The sequence below is a fragment of the Lonchura striata genome, chromosome 10, assembly GCF_046129695.1.
Source record: "Lonchura striata isolate bLonStr1 chromosome 10, bLonStr1.mat, whole genome shotgun sequence".
NCBI classification, from domain to species: domain Eukaryota; kingdom Metazoa; phylum Chordata; class Aves; order Passeriformes; family Estrildidae; genus Lonchura; species Lonchura striata.
The window spans coordinates 23,782,401-23,797,211 of NC_134612.1; the positions used below are offsets into that span (position 1 = coordinate 23,782,401).

The window sequence follows — 14,811 nt, forward strand, 5'->3', positions numbered from 1 at the left end:
TTTTACCACAGAATGAGCTTAACTTCTCTAAGCACTGTGATGGATACTTTGTGCTCCAGCAAAATGGAGTAATATAAACCACCTTAAAAGCACTTCTGATAAATGCTGTGTAAATATGTATTGCATAGAAAGCCAGTGAGCAATAAGCTTGGAAATTTCAATTTTCAGACAGAATAAACTTAACTGCAAGCAAATTGAACACATTAAATATGAAAGAGAGGGATGAAGTTCATGAAGATAAAACCGAGGCAGATAGGAGAGACTAGAAACTGGGGTATACACAGATATTTGAAAAGGCTGTCAGGTTGCTTTGGGAGGGGGGCACATTCCTTAAAACACAAGACGAGAAAGGTACACAAGGAAAAGCAAAGGCATACAGCAAGCAGTTTCCAGCAACATTCAATTTCAACACGCAAAAACTTTAACCACAGATCCCGTGCATGCGGGCAGCTACCCTCTCCTAGAAACCGAGCAGAGAGCCAGGTCCGGACACGAACCTTTACAACAAAGGGCGTTTGCGGCTCATGCCGAGCAGAACCCCTCGGATAAAGTTGCCCGCACACGTGCGGCCCCGAGCTCTTTGTGCGCTCCGGGCCGGATGATGCTCCGCGCTGCATCCCTGCCCTTCCCGCACGCATCCCCAGCTGCTTCCCCCATCTTTGCCCTCCTGCCCTCCCCAGCTTGATGGCGAAGGCAGGAGCAGCCTCAGAGCTGCCTTCACCTCTCACGGCAAAGCCCGGCTCTCCTTCCTCGCGGGAGCCCCGCAATCCCACCCGGGAGAGCTCCGCGGGCCGGCGCTGGGGACGCGCCGAGTTCCAGCACAAACACCCAAACTTTCCCCGCCGGCCCGAGGGGCACAGGCGGCGTGTCCCGGCCGAGCCCCGCACACTCACATACCCCGCACAATCACGCACACACTCACATACCCCGCACAATCACGCACACACTCACATACCCCGCACACTCACACTCACTCACAATGACCCGCACACTCACACTCACTCACAATGCCCCGCACACTCACACTGCCCCGCACACTCACACTCACTCACACTGCCCCGCACACTCACACTCACTCACACTGCCCCGCACACTCACACTCACTCACACTGCCCCGCACACTCACACTCACTCACACTGCCCCGCACACTCACACTCACTCACGATGCCCCGCACACTCACACTCACTCACGATGCCCCGCACACTGCCCCGCACACTCACACTCACTCACGATGCCCCGCACACTCACACTCACTCACGATGCCCCGCACACTGCCCCGCACACTCACACTCACTCACACTGCCCCGCACACTCACACTGCCCCGCACACTCACACTCACTCACGATGCCCCGCACACTGCCCCGCACACTCACATGCCCCGCTGCAGCCGCGGCTCGGCGGCCAGAGCGCAGCCCAGCAGCACGGCCAGCAGCGCCGGCCCGGCTCGCATGGCGCTGCCGGGGAGGGAGGACGGAGCGCCGGCTGGAGCAGCAGCAACACCCGCGGCGGCAGCAGCAGCAGCAGCAGCATCAAGAGCAGCAACCCCGGCCCCCAAATCATTTAAAGCGGCGGCACAGCCGCGCCACGGGCGGGGCGGCCCCGGCCCGGCCCCATCCCCGCCCCGCCCGCGGCGCGGAGCCCGCCCGGCCGAGCCGCGCTCGGCAGCGCTGCCGTGCTCCTGCTGCACAGGGAGCAGCTCCGGGAGCCGTGCCCGCCCGGCCCTCGGCAGCGCCGCTGTGTCCCTCCTGCACAGGGAGCTCCGCTGCCCCGCATCCCTCGGGGAGCATCTCCGGGAGCATCTCCGGGAGCGTTCCGGGAGCTCCCCTCGGGAGCACCGCTGTGTCCCTCCTGCACAGGGAGCTCCCCTGCCCCGCATCCCTCGGGGAGCAGCTCCCGGAGGGGATGGGCAGGGGATGCTCTCCGTGTCGGTGCGCAGGGATGCGCAGCCTCCAGCCGCCCTGCTCTGCCGGCACCCCGGCAGCGTTCTGCTGCGCTGGCAGACACTTGGCTGCTCTTTATTTCCTCTGGTCTTGGCTGCTCTTTATTTCCTCCGGTCCTTCTTTGTTCTGTACAGGATGCCCAGTGCAATCGTACCTGAGCATTTCTGGGAGGCAACCGTGAAAATAAACGCATTTAACATCTTGAGTGAGGCGTAACACCGCTACTGCTGAGAGTTAGTGACAGCAAGAACATAAAACTGGGAACTGAGGAGTGGTTTTTCAATCCCAGGGCTGCCTGCCGTCCTCTAGACCATCCTCTCATCTTTACGATCTCTCCAGACCTTTACTGCTGTCAAAACACAACTCTTTCCCCTTTACTGCTCAGAGAAGCGAGACCAACTGACCTGGAAAGGGAACTGTGCATAGTAGCAAATAAAAAAAAAGAGAAAAACACACCTTAAGCGTTTTATGATCTAATGCAGGTCCCCGGGTCCATTACAGCACGGTTTCCTCTCTCCAGAGAGCTGTGACTAACCAGGCACTGGGCTGTGAACAGCAGATGGGCCCTGAGCCAGCCGGTGCTAAAATCTGATTCCTTCCCACTCCGATGGAATGGCTTGGGCTGCCCCTGCTCTAAGGGAGCTCCTCCTGCCCAGATTTGTGACAGACACAGCTGGATGGGTGCACAGCATCCTCACCAGCCAGGAGTCAGCCTCTGTTCTACAGAGCATTCATTTTTCTCCCTTTCAGCCCTGAAACACGATACACCCAGTACTCATTTTCCACACACTTTACAAGTGGTTTCCTGTATGGTTTTTATTTTCCAAGGCCTTTGCTGAAGTAGGTAAACATTTACCATTCAAAACAAGAAAACTGCTTTTATATTATCCATTGCTTTGAAACTTGTATGGACATGATCCCTTGGAGATTTTATCAACTGATTTCCTTTTCATGGGGAAGAAAATAAAGCTGTTATCTGGCCTTAGAGCAGAATAATTGTACCCTACATCTCAAATGAATGGCTGAGTCTTTCTTGTGTCTGGAGTAGTTTTAACTCCCCAGGACCTTGTGTTGAGCTAATCTCATTACCTCCCACAGAGCACATAGTTTTTAATAATTTTATTTCTTAAACCCCAGAAAATCTTTCTTCATAAAATAATAGATGTTCATTATGTCAAGGCTGAGTGTTCATTATGTCTTGTGATGTCATCCCAACCTAGATTATTTTCAGGATCACACCATGGCAAAATAGCAAAAGATCTCATTCCTCAGTTGTTGGGAATTTTTCCAGAAGAGGTAAGTTAGTCTTTAAAAAATACTTTAATTTTTTCCATCTTAAGGAACTTAAACTATTCAACGTTGCTCTTCAAAGCTGTGTGTGATCACTAGAAATTATACACAACATTTATTATACCCAGTTGTTAAGAATAATGGACTGGCAACATGCAAACTGGGAGGTTCTGAAATGCAGAGTGAAGGCCACTTAATAGATGAGACCTTTGCCTGGGGGCCACACAGCAAAATGCAGCTGCAGCCAAAGTCTGGAGTGAAAAATCCCTGATTTCTGGGCAGGAGGATTCAGCTGCTGTGACCTTGACATTGTCCTGAGCTCCAAAGCCACCCCAGTCAGTGCAATGTGCTCTTCTCACAAATGTGATGTGCTCCCCTCTGCTGTGTTTCATTTGAGACTATCCTGCAGAGCTGTTGACTTTAATGGGATGATTCCCATGGGTAGAGTTGCAGCATTGGTGGAAGCAGTTTCAAAGCCTCCTGGGATAATTGATCTGCTGGGATCCCAAGTCAGTTAAACCTTCAGACCTGACACAGAGGTAGAAGCTGACTCATTTATTCCAGTTCTTACCCTGGCCTCTGGTAAAAAGAGCACTGGGAGCAGCATTAGTGACTTCTTTATATTCCACATCCTTGCTATGACCAAGCAGGCACCTTCCTGCTCTCCTGAAATTTATTTGCTCCAAGTTCTGCCTCTTTGACCTCAGCATCTACAAACAACACCCTGGCCACTACCAAAGCAGTCACTGGACATGTTGTCCAGAGCTCCCCTCCTGGGAGGGGAAAGGAGTAAATTAAATTGCATCTTGCTCAGCTAAAGCAGCTTTTGAACTGAGCAGGTGAAGTGCCAATTCTCCTTGGTGGCTTTGTGCAGTTATAATGGGATGCAGTTGCCTAGAGTACAAGTGGTTAGGGAAAAAAAACCAGCTCGTGCCCTCCATATAGTACTGAAGGACTTTCTGAGGGATGGAAATTGCATTATTCTCCTCTCCTGTTGATCAGAAAATTGTTCTGTCAGATTCCAATGCAATCCAAATCCAGCACATTATTTACAACACTGCCCAGATCACAAATTCTGTAAAAGATTTGGTATCTCTCACAATGTTCCATCCCATCCTCTCCACTTTAAAGCATATTTTCCCCCTCATTAGCATTTTAATTTTGATGTGTAATTTCCTACAAACAGGCTGTGACAGTTGTTGTGTATCCCCAAGCATGAACGAGTGTTGCCCAAAACTTTGAGTCAGTGTCACTGCATCCTGTTCTATTTTCATTTTTCTGTCTAATTCTCAGTATCTCCATTGCCAGTCTTTTTAAATTGTAGCTAGTTACAGGATTTAACAGTCCAATCTGATATAAAGAAATTTTCGTGCAGAGATTGTAATTAGGAAGGCTGAGCTCTGTTCTGTTATTAGCAGAATTGTGATTTTTGGAGTGGTGGGTTAATTGCTAATAACCATATGCAATGCTTCTGTCAAGATGTTTCCCATTACAGTAATTAACTTAGCAGCTGGGGTAACAGACATTTACCATTTGTCTTCACAGTATCCCTGATTTAGGGTTGTTCCAAAACCCTTTTTGGACTCTGTTTGTTCAATTCCCAGGTGTAAGATGAAAAAGAGGGGAAGCTGAGGAGGGGAGATCTGGGAAGAACAACTTGCAGGGATACTACCTGTTTCGGATAGAAAGTGTCCATCAGTGGATTCTCAGGAATTCTGGATTTTTCTTCACTAATCTTAGCCTTGGACCATCATTTTCACCAGCACTGACTGAATAGAGAGGAGCCTAAAACAGAGAATGTTTTCAGAAATGATTACTCAGCTGCTTAAATTAACTTGATCATTATTGAGGATTTATTAAATGAAAAGTGCAGAATGTTTCATTGCCTGTTCATATCCTTAAACCTCATAATCCCTATGGTAGGGTTTTTTTTTTCCTTCATGTTTTGTAGTCAACTATACAGATATAAACATTTTTTGTTAATTACTTCCTTTCTGTGCTGTCTCACTGGAGCTCCTTCCTTCACAGAGCTGTGCCAGAATTGCAGTTATATTATTAAGTATATGGCCAACCTGAAAACCAAGAAGAAAATAAAGTTGTTCTCTGAAGGCAGATCACATGACAGAGCAGTAGCAGTTTCATTGATTTAATTCATCAACAGAATATATTGAAATAATTCATTTTGTTTATGAGATAATTTTAAAGACTTTTAAGACCATGATGCCAGATTCTTTTTTTTTTAAGTTTTTTCTAGCCAGAACAAATTCTGTACAATGCTACATTAAAGGTTTGTTAGTACCCGTAGAGATGTAAAGCAGCACGCCAAGGGCACGGGAAACTTTCTCTGATGCAAGGAATTGGCTTTGCTCCACTGCAAGGAATTGGGGAACGCTAATTCACAGCAGCTGAGGATCTAGCCCATGCTGTTAATCATAATTATGGACTTATTTTGGGAGGTGCATTTTCTAAAGTAGTTGGGGGAGACGAGAAAATTAAGTTAGAATTATTTTCTTCCACAGGAGGTAAAAGCAGTACATAAATAAATACTTGGTGTTGCAGTAGATCTTTAAAACCTACAATAGTTTCTGGCACTGCAGCGTCCTGTGATATTTTTTCCTCCAGCACATAATAGTAAGTTTCTGATAATAGTGCTCACAGACAGCTTTGATTATAACCACTTGTCAGGGAAGGGATAACTAGGAAAATAACACCATATTCAACTGTAAAAAAATGCTGCCTGCAGTACGTTAACACAGTGATAATTTCTGCTAATAGCAGCCTCCGAACCCCATCCATTAGCTTTGAATCGAAATCCCTGCTTCATCTCTGTCCTTCCGAGCAGTCCTGCTGCCCTCTGACCCTCTCTGCCTTTCCTCGGGAGCAGCAGAGTCATCCACAGGCACCAAGAGTAAGGATAAAATCTGTGTTGGAGCAAATTGTGTGTTGAACCTGCTGGGGACAGGGACAGGGACGCTGCTCCTGGTGCCTTGGGCAGTGCCAGCCCCGGGCATGGCGAGTGTCAAACACCACCCTAGGTCAGGGGTGGCTCCATGTGGTGAAAAAAACTTCTCCTCCAACCCGAGCTTCCAAAGAAAGGCTCAGCAGTCTCTGTTGTTGGGTCTCAAGGCAGTTTATTGCAAGTTATCTAAAAGATTTTCTCCTTGGGCTGCTGTGGTTTGCTCAGAGCTCAGGCAGAGGCACACACACACCCTGACATCCTCTCTGACCCCGACTGCTTCTTCTCTCCCCACCCAGGGCTGCTGCTATCTTTTATATGGTACATTATGTGTTACATGTTTACAGTTTTTCCCAATGCCTATTACCTATATTAAATGGTGATTTTCTATCTTTTATATGGTACATTACGTGTTACATGGTTACAGTTTCCCCAATACCTATTACCTATATTAAATGATGCTTTTCTACTCTAAACTAATCTGTGAGTGCCAACATCACCAAGAACAGGGAGGTGAGGAAGGAGAAAGAGGGAGGACAGGGCAGGCCCAAATCCATCTTAAACTTCTGACCCCCATGTACAAAACCAAAACCCCCCTGTACAGCACTCAAAAATTCTTCCCTCTACTTTGTGACTACTTCTACTCTAATATCTAAACTTTTGTAACTTCTTGTTCTTCCCGCAAGGTTGGTAAATCATCCCATGGCTCAAACCCAAAATCACAGCTGTTTGCAGCTGCCTGCCAGGGTCTCAAATGCTTCTGACCTGGGCCAGGAACATCCAAAAATGTCTGAGGGACATTTTGAGTTCCAACAGGTGAGGGGCAGGGAATGTTTGTTCAGGAGGTTTGCATTCTGTGGGGATTTTCTGCCAGCATCCTGCTCCTTCCCTGGCCACCTCCTCCCCCCCAACACGAGTCAGCAGCTGCAGTCTCCCTGTGTCACAGGAATTTGGGTTTTCATTCCTGTTCCTTAGGAGGAGAGGGCGAGAGGGGTTGGAAGGGAGGGAAAATAGAGAAGGTCTGAACAATTCAACCCCCGAGCAGCAGAATCAGAGATCACAGAGCTGTTAGGGTTGGAAAAGGACCATCAAAATCCACTGTCAGCCACCACTGCACTCACCCTAAACCACATCCTCAAGTGCCACCTCCTCAGGCTTTTTGGACACTTCCAGGGACAGTGACCCCACCACTGCCCTGGGAAGTTTGTTCCAATGCTGACAACCACAAAGAAATTTTCCCTAATATCAACTGCAAACCTCCCCTGGCAAAACTTAGGACCTTTTCCTCTTGCCCTGTCACTGGGACATGCCTGACCCCCCTCCCTACACCCAGGTAGGTTCAGAGGGCAGTAAGGGGGCCCCTCACCCCACAGAATCTCTACAAACAGCAAAAATGTTCAAACAAAATATTTCTTTCTGACATAATTAGGAGAAGCCCATTGATATTCAAGTCAGGAGGATATTTCTGTAGGGACCTATTACATCTGATTGGGAAAATACAATGTTACCCACATCCACAATTACTTCTATAAAGACCACTGATCTCATTCCTGAGCTTTTCTCTTTAGCATTAGTTAACCAAAACTCTGGTAAGAACAGGCTCTTGACAATATAATCCTAAAATAAGTGTTATGTTGGCAGGCAATAGCAACTGGGAGTACTTTCATCTATTTCTGGATTTGGGATAAGGACACTCCAATGAGTGGCTTAATCTGGGGTACTTGTGTACATTGAAATGAAAATCACACATTAGGGGGCAAGTCACATCTTCTCTGACCTACACAGGTGAGAGCCAAATGTTACTCTAAATTTAACACAGCTATTCCAGCCTCATCTCAACACAAAGGAAAGAATTAGGGTTTAGAAACTTCAGCACAGTCCATTTTTTTGGCAGAGCAGTGTATTACAAAATATTTTCTAGGAGGAACTATTTTATTTGGGTTTTACTTTTTTTTTTCACAGTGATCTTCTTTTGGCCATGCTGATACCCACCTGAAAAACCTGCAAGCAGCTGAACAAGCAACTCGTTCAAAAATTTAGCAGAGTATCTTCATGTTTGTGCATTCAGAGAAATCAAATCTGGGATATTCATGCTAGAAGTGTCTAAAGGCTCATCAAGTCAGGAGATACCAAGAGCCCTTGGAGACTTGGCCAATCTGATTATCAAATATTCCCGATCCATCCAGAGGACAGGAAATTTCAGAGAGTTAATTGAAGTAAATAAATGAAAAACAAAACAAAACAAAAACAAACAAACAACAACAACAACAACAACAAAAAAACCAACAAACCCAAGTCCAATAAAATATGTGATAAAAGAGGTTTGCTGCCCCTGATGAATTTTTCAGTTGGTTCACAGCACAGTTCAGTGAGTGCCAGGGCAACACTAAAGGGATGAAGTCAATCACACAAACCAGGCAGTAACAACACTCCAGCAACCTCAGCCTGTTAAACTCCAGCCTCAACCAGCCCTGATACTTCAATCATTCTAATTTATCCTCCGGGGTAGGCAGCCCCCTCAAAATTTGCTTTTTAGATGTTCAAGCTGGTAACTCTCATCTACATCACTGAAAAGGCAGTCACAAAATAAATCAAAGTAAAAGAGGGCTCAGAAGTGGGATTCTCCTCAGGCTTTCCCTCCCTCTGGGGTTGCTGGTGGAGCTCAGATGTGAGCTGCCTGAGCTGCCTCCTTTGTCTAACAGTGCTGAGCACATCGCCGGCTCTTAAAATACTCACATTCAAAGGAATAAATGCTTTGTTTGTTTGCTTCCAATTAGGAGCTAATGAAATCCCAGGAAAACACTTCCAGGTGGTTTGTCACAGAACTGAAACTCGGCGCTGTGTTCTGGGTGTAGCTTCCCTCTCTGTTCTGCTGACACAACCAGACCACACTTCATCCTCCCAAAGACATCAGAGCCTCACTTTACTGCTTTTTCCTCCAAATTACCTGCCTGGCTACTGTCACCATTGATCTTTTAAGTCCTTGGCTGAGTAATCAGTCAGAAAGCTAATTAATGTAGTGGCTTGGAGGGAAGGATGAAATGAAAAAGGAGATTTTCCCCCCTTATTCTTGATGCTTTTATTGCCTTTGAAAGGTGCTTTATCTGTAACATAAAGGAGCATTTGTCTGCGCTTTTTCCTCCTGTCAGTTCACCTACTGTAAATCTATTTCTCAACTATTAACAGAAACCAGGAGAATTCCATGGAAATGGTGATACTGAAATCTAAAGGAAAAAAAGAAATCTAAGATTTTATATTTGTTTTTCCCCTATTGACACTCACAGACTGCAGGGTGTGTTTGGAGTGAGTAGCAACTGCAAGACCTAACCCACGTTTTTAGATGGTTTTAGAACTAAACAGGTGTTTTAATATTAAGATAACTTTGTTGTATTTTTTAGGAAAAGCAGGGTTTTTTCCTTTCCTTCCTTCCTGCTGGGTCTGCTCTCCGCAGACAAGAATGACCTGTGTGACCTGCAACCCCAAAAATTTATCCAGATTCAATTCTAACCAAAATGGGTCAAGCTCAGGTGCCTGGACATGTGGTTTGAACACCACCACTCAGTTTGAATTTAGTCTGAGACCAAGGATATGAGAAAAGGGAATTTCAGAACAGTTTGGCTTGGAAGGGACCTTAAAGATGATCCAGTTCCACACCTTCCACTATCCCAAGCCCCATCCAACCTGGCCTTGAGCACTTCCAGGGATGGGGCAGCCACAGCCTCTCTGGAATGCCCCATGCTAAAACATATTCCAAAAGTACTCATCAGGCTTCATGGTTCAAAAGAAAAAGAAATATTCAAATGCTAAGGATCAAGTTCTCCTAAAAGAATAAATTTAAAAGTTAGCAGTACACAGATGCTGTTTTCCTCATCCTGGATATCTAAGCACAGAGTATTCTTGTCACTGTAATAACTCTGATATGTGAAAAGGTATTTAATTTCCTTTATTCTCAAGGAATTCTACATGCCCTGGAAGAGCTCTTGTAATCCACAGAGTTAACCCCATACTGCCATGCACACAGAGGTTGGATATTTACATATTCTACAGCAGGATTTAAACACTGCTGTCCACGGGGAGCTGATGAACCGAAAATGGTTTAATAAGCTTTCTCTTCAAATTCTTCAGGGAGGCAGATATTAGCATCAGCAGTATTTGTTGCTAAATGCAAATAAAATCACGGTGCATGTGGGAATTGTGCTGCCCATGCTCCAGGAAGCAGCGAGCCCAGGGCTTCAGCAAGCAAGTGGCAATTAAATATTTCACACATGCCTGCGTGGCTCTTTAGCCACAGCACCGTGGCCACATCCAGCAACAATTAATGGGGTTGGGGTGGAATCCCCAGCTCGTAATTCTGTGATTAACTCGTGGAGAAACACATTTCCTACAAAGGCTGACACAGGAAGGGTCTGAGAAACCCACGTTGCTGTAAAGAACTATACAAAAAGAAATATAGCAGTCCAAAAAGCAGCCTGCCCTCCAAGAAAATCAGCATTGCCTGGGCTGAGTGCTGCAAGCTGAGCATGTTTTATTAATTCCAGTATCAAGACAACAATAAATTAAGCACCGAGATATACAGGGGGAAAAGGCAATGTCAGCAGTTACAGGCTTTTTAGACTTGACCTCCTAATTTGTGCAAAAATCAAAAATATTTCTGAAGTTTTCTATAATTAAAGATTAATATAAATGCTGTAGAGTTCTGAAAAGTTTATGAAGCTAAACCTTGCCACTAACTTAACATTTTTCTTCTATTATTGACTTTTTAGATGCAAACTCTGATCTATACAGACTTCAGCAAAGCATTTCTTAGATGTGGAAAATTCCTTGTTTAACCTTGAGTGGTTCTCTGTGCAGGAAAAGCCAAGGAGGATATAATGGTGAGTTGTGTCAAAAGAGGAATTATTCTGTTATGGCAAGCTCATTAATGAGCTTCCAGTGATGATTCTCAAGGGAAAAAATAGCAATATTTTTGCCCCTGGCACAAGAGATAGAACCAGCCTCATGGAGTTTGCTGTGGAAAAGAATGATGAGGATGAGAATCTCCTGCTGGAGAAACAAGATTACTTTGAGGCTGAAGTCTGTGGACACCATGGATGGAATCTAAAGCCATGAAAAGCTGGATGACACACTTGGAGACTAAGAATAATTTCTCCTACTGGAGGGGTCTTCTGAGCTACCTCATCCAAATTTGACTATTCAGGAGCTGAAGAAGAGAATTCAACACCAAGCAGACGTGGAACAGGACTATTGGGATGAACCAAACAGCAGGAAAAGAGAAGGAATTTGATAATTTGATCTGTTTAGAGCAAAACTAAGACTTGTTTAAACTAGCAGTGATGCCTTGTGCAGGCTGCCCTAGAGCAGAGGCTGGGCAGAGTCCCAGAACAAAGCAGGGATTTATTCAAGGATCTCCTCCATGGATCCACCTTGGGCAGCACCAGAGCCCAGCCAGGGCTGCACCCAAATGACCCAAAATGGTCCCAAAATGCACGAGCGCTCCCGGGGCTCTCCCTGGGATCAGTTCTGCTCCATTGGCACCTTGGAGTTCATTGTCCCATTCCAGCTCCAGCCCATCAGTCCCACCCTGCTTGTTTTTCTCTCTCCAGCACACGCTGTTTGTGCTCCTGGGCTGAGATTTGGATAATTTTTTGTCCTTGGTGCCCAGCTGGAGCAGGAATTGTTTTGTCTCCCTGCTCTGTGAGGAGAGGTCACCAACACTTCATGTGAAGCTCAGAACTGCACACTAAAGTAGCACAGAATCTGAAAAATAGAAAAGCTAAATCTGAGGCAGCAGCAGGATGAAGGTGAGGGAGAAAAAGGGGATGGCTCTGTGAGTGCTCTCCTAAAGCACTCTGTGAAAGGGACACCCAGGAAGGCTGGCACAGGAAAAGCCAAGGCTGGCACCAGAACAAGCCAGCCCCAAGCAGCCACAGGGATGCAGTGAGTGAGCACAGTGAGCAGTGAGTGCCTGGGATAGCCCAGTGCAAGCAGTAGCAGCAAAATGAAGAAGTAGCATGGGGGAAATTTTTAAATTCATTAAAAGCATTCTAAAATATGTTTTTATGTGATAACGGGGAACTGTGTTTGGAGGCCAGGCAGTGCCTCTCAAACCCGCGCTCCTTGCTGGGTTTTAGATGTTTAATTTTGAATCCTATCACCATAACCAAAGTGTGCTGCAGCCTCAGGTAAAAGAACAACACTGATCTTCTTCTGATAACTCCTGTGCTCAGAATGGGGCTATGCCTCAAATCCTGCAGGAAATAGCTTTGGAGGAGGCCAATTTAACTAACTTCCAGTGAATACCTGAATTAACAATTAAGCTTTTTGCCCCCTGAAATGGGAATAATCCTTTTGGTTTGTGTTTGGGTGCAAGAGAATCCTGCACCTTGCTTGGGGATGTTCAGCCTTGTGCAAATCTAAATAAGAACCAAAAAATAGACAACTAACCCAAACATTACAGCATGCCATGGTGTTTCCTCTAGGCAGAGAAATGTGTTTGTCACATAGATCACAGAAGAATGCCCAGAGGCTGGATAAATCAAAGGCCAGCTGCAATTTGCATGCACCCATATCATGATAGCAAGGGTGACTTAGCAAAGGTGCCAAGGCACTCCAAACCTGCTGGCTGAGCTTGTTTGCAGTGTTCTTACATTGGGAAATTATCAGGCTTTATAATTTAGTTAGAATAAAAAAATAATATGTGCCAACTTTCTTCTCAGTGTAGCAGCACCTCCTTTTTGAACCATATATTTACTGCTCAAGGTTATCACTGCAGGGCTGTCAGAGGCTTCTATCACATCTGTATCACAGCAGCAAGCTGCCTCCTAAATTTTCTTTATCCTCAGCAATGATGCATGCAGGAAAAACGGCTGTGGATTGATCAGCAGTTACATTTTTGTGGACCTAAACAGCTGCAGAACATTTTGTGCAACAGCATTTCCCCCACTTTGGTACTGAGGAAAATACGACAGAGACATTTAATTTCATAAAGCTGGTATGGCAGACAACACTCATTTAACATCAATTAGTGATAATAACTGATAATTTGGGTCAGGGCAATATAAAATTGGCAGGCAGAGCTTGGTGTGGGCATGCCATGGATAAAGGGGATGCCCTGTGGGTAAAGGGAGCTGAGGTGCTCCTCCCCTGTCACGTCACTCTGTGTGTGTTGAACAGCAGCAGGACACTGTTCCTGTTATTAGGAATTTTATCCATCTGCTAAAACCCACTTTGAAAGCATTTCTCTTTGTGCACATTATATTCAGTGAAAATGGGATTTGCTTCCTGACTGCTTGGGATGTATTTTGGCTGTTGCAGCCAAAATCTTTAAATTTAAGGTGTTTTTTGGTATTTTGTCTGTTTTAGTGTTGAGCACAGCAGTGATACTGTTCAGATATACATTATTTACTGATAAACCATTCTGTCCTTCTTGAGGTTTGGTTTTACTTACTGAAAGCTCAGCAAATGCAGCATGGGAACCAGAATCTGATAACTTAGGAATGAAAAGTTTATGGGAATTGGGTTTGTTTGCTTGCTCCCAAAGCTAGGTGACCTGAAATGAGCCATAAGAAGAGCTGTAAAGTTGTAAAAAAAAGACAACTTCAGGCTGTTTAGCCCCTAAAGTAGAGCTGCAGTATCTAAACTTGGAGCAGAGGAGAAATGGATCTAAATTATCCCCTAGGAAAACATAAGGGACAAAGATGTGTCCTAAATCTCACTTTCCTCTAGCCTTAAACATTGGGCTGTGAACAAATTCCTGTCTGTTTGGGCAGTCTGGGATCACCCTGCTCTTTATGTAGAGTGATCACTGATAATTCAGCAATCTTTAGATGAAGGGTCAAGGCCAAGTTACCTCTTTTTCAGCTCAATGTCTTCTGCTCCTGCTCTGAGCACCTGTCTTGGCTTCCTCTTCCTCTCAGCATTTTTCCAGAAATTTGCAATTTCTCGTCCCAATTTCTCCTTTGTCAGGTGCCTCCAAAGGTGAAGACTGGCAGAAGCACAGGAGACACTGAAGGAAGATATTTCCTTTTGAACTGTTGGGCAAGAATAGAGACCTGTGTCCTCCAGCATAATTCCTGCTGAGGATAAATACTGGCTCCATGACAGAGGGGTGGCAGCAAGGGGCAGGCAAAGCCCTGCTCAGGCAGAGGCAGCTCTGAACACAGGCTGGAACAGGTTGTTAAAAGCATCAGGGAAACATCACCATCAAAATCACAGCCATTGTGAGCTTTGGGCTGGCAATTCTCACTGCTCTGCCAGCATTAAAGCACTTGTATTTCACCTCCATGTCTTAGGGCACTGGGGGGGTTGTGCTTTAATTTCAAATTTCCCTTTAAGTTCTCTCTGCCTTGCCAAGGTGGCCTAAGGACAAATCCATTAATCTGAGTGATGAGCAGGTCTGTTTACATTGTGGGAGTTATGTAAGCAGGTAGAGCACATCAATAATTAAAGGCTCTGTGGGTAAAGTAGAGATGTGGCCATTTCCTTCCACCTTCTCAGGGTTTCTGTGCCAGCCCCACAGAACTTATGCTTTTCTTCTGAATAATGGGAAGGGGTGGTGGTTTAAGGGATGGCAGCTCCAAGCCTTCCACCTGCAGAGGTTGTGTGAGCCTCTCTCATTTCTCA

The 14,811-nt window shown here is 45.6% G+C and overlaps 1 protein-coding gene across 1 annotated transcript in view; it reads right to left on the reverse strand.

The window, feature by feature from the left end:
- The window catches only part of LOC110480370 (uncharacterized), a 197,460-nt gene extending 195,934 nt beyond the window's left edge, over nt 1-1,526 (reverse strand). The window contains exon 1 of the mRNA XM_077785741.1: nt 1,377-1,526. Within this exon, the coding sequence (XP_077641867.1) occupies nt 1,377-1,453 (77 nt within the window). The 5' untranslated portion in view covers nt 1,454-1,526. The remainder of the gene's footprint in view (nt 1-1,376) is intronic.
- Between the last annotated feature and the right edge of the window lie 13,285 nt (nt 1,527-14,811).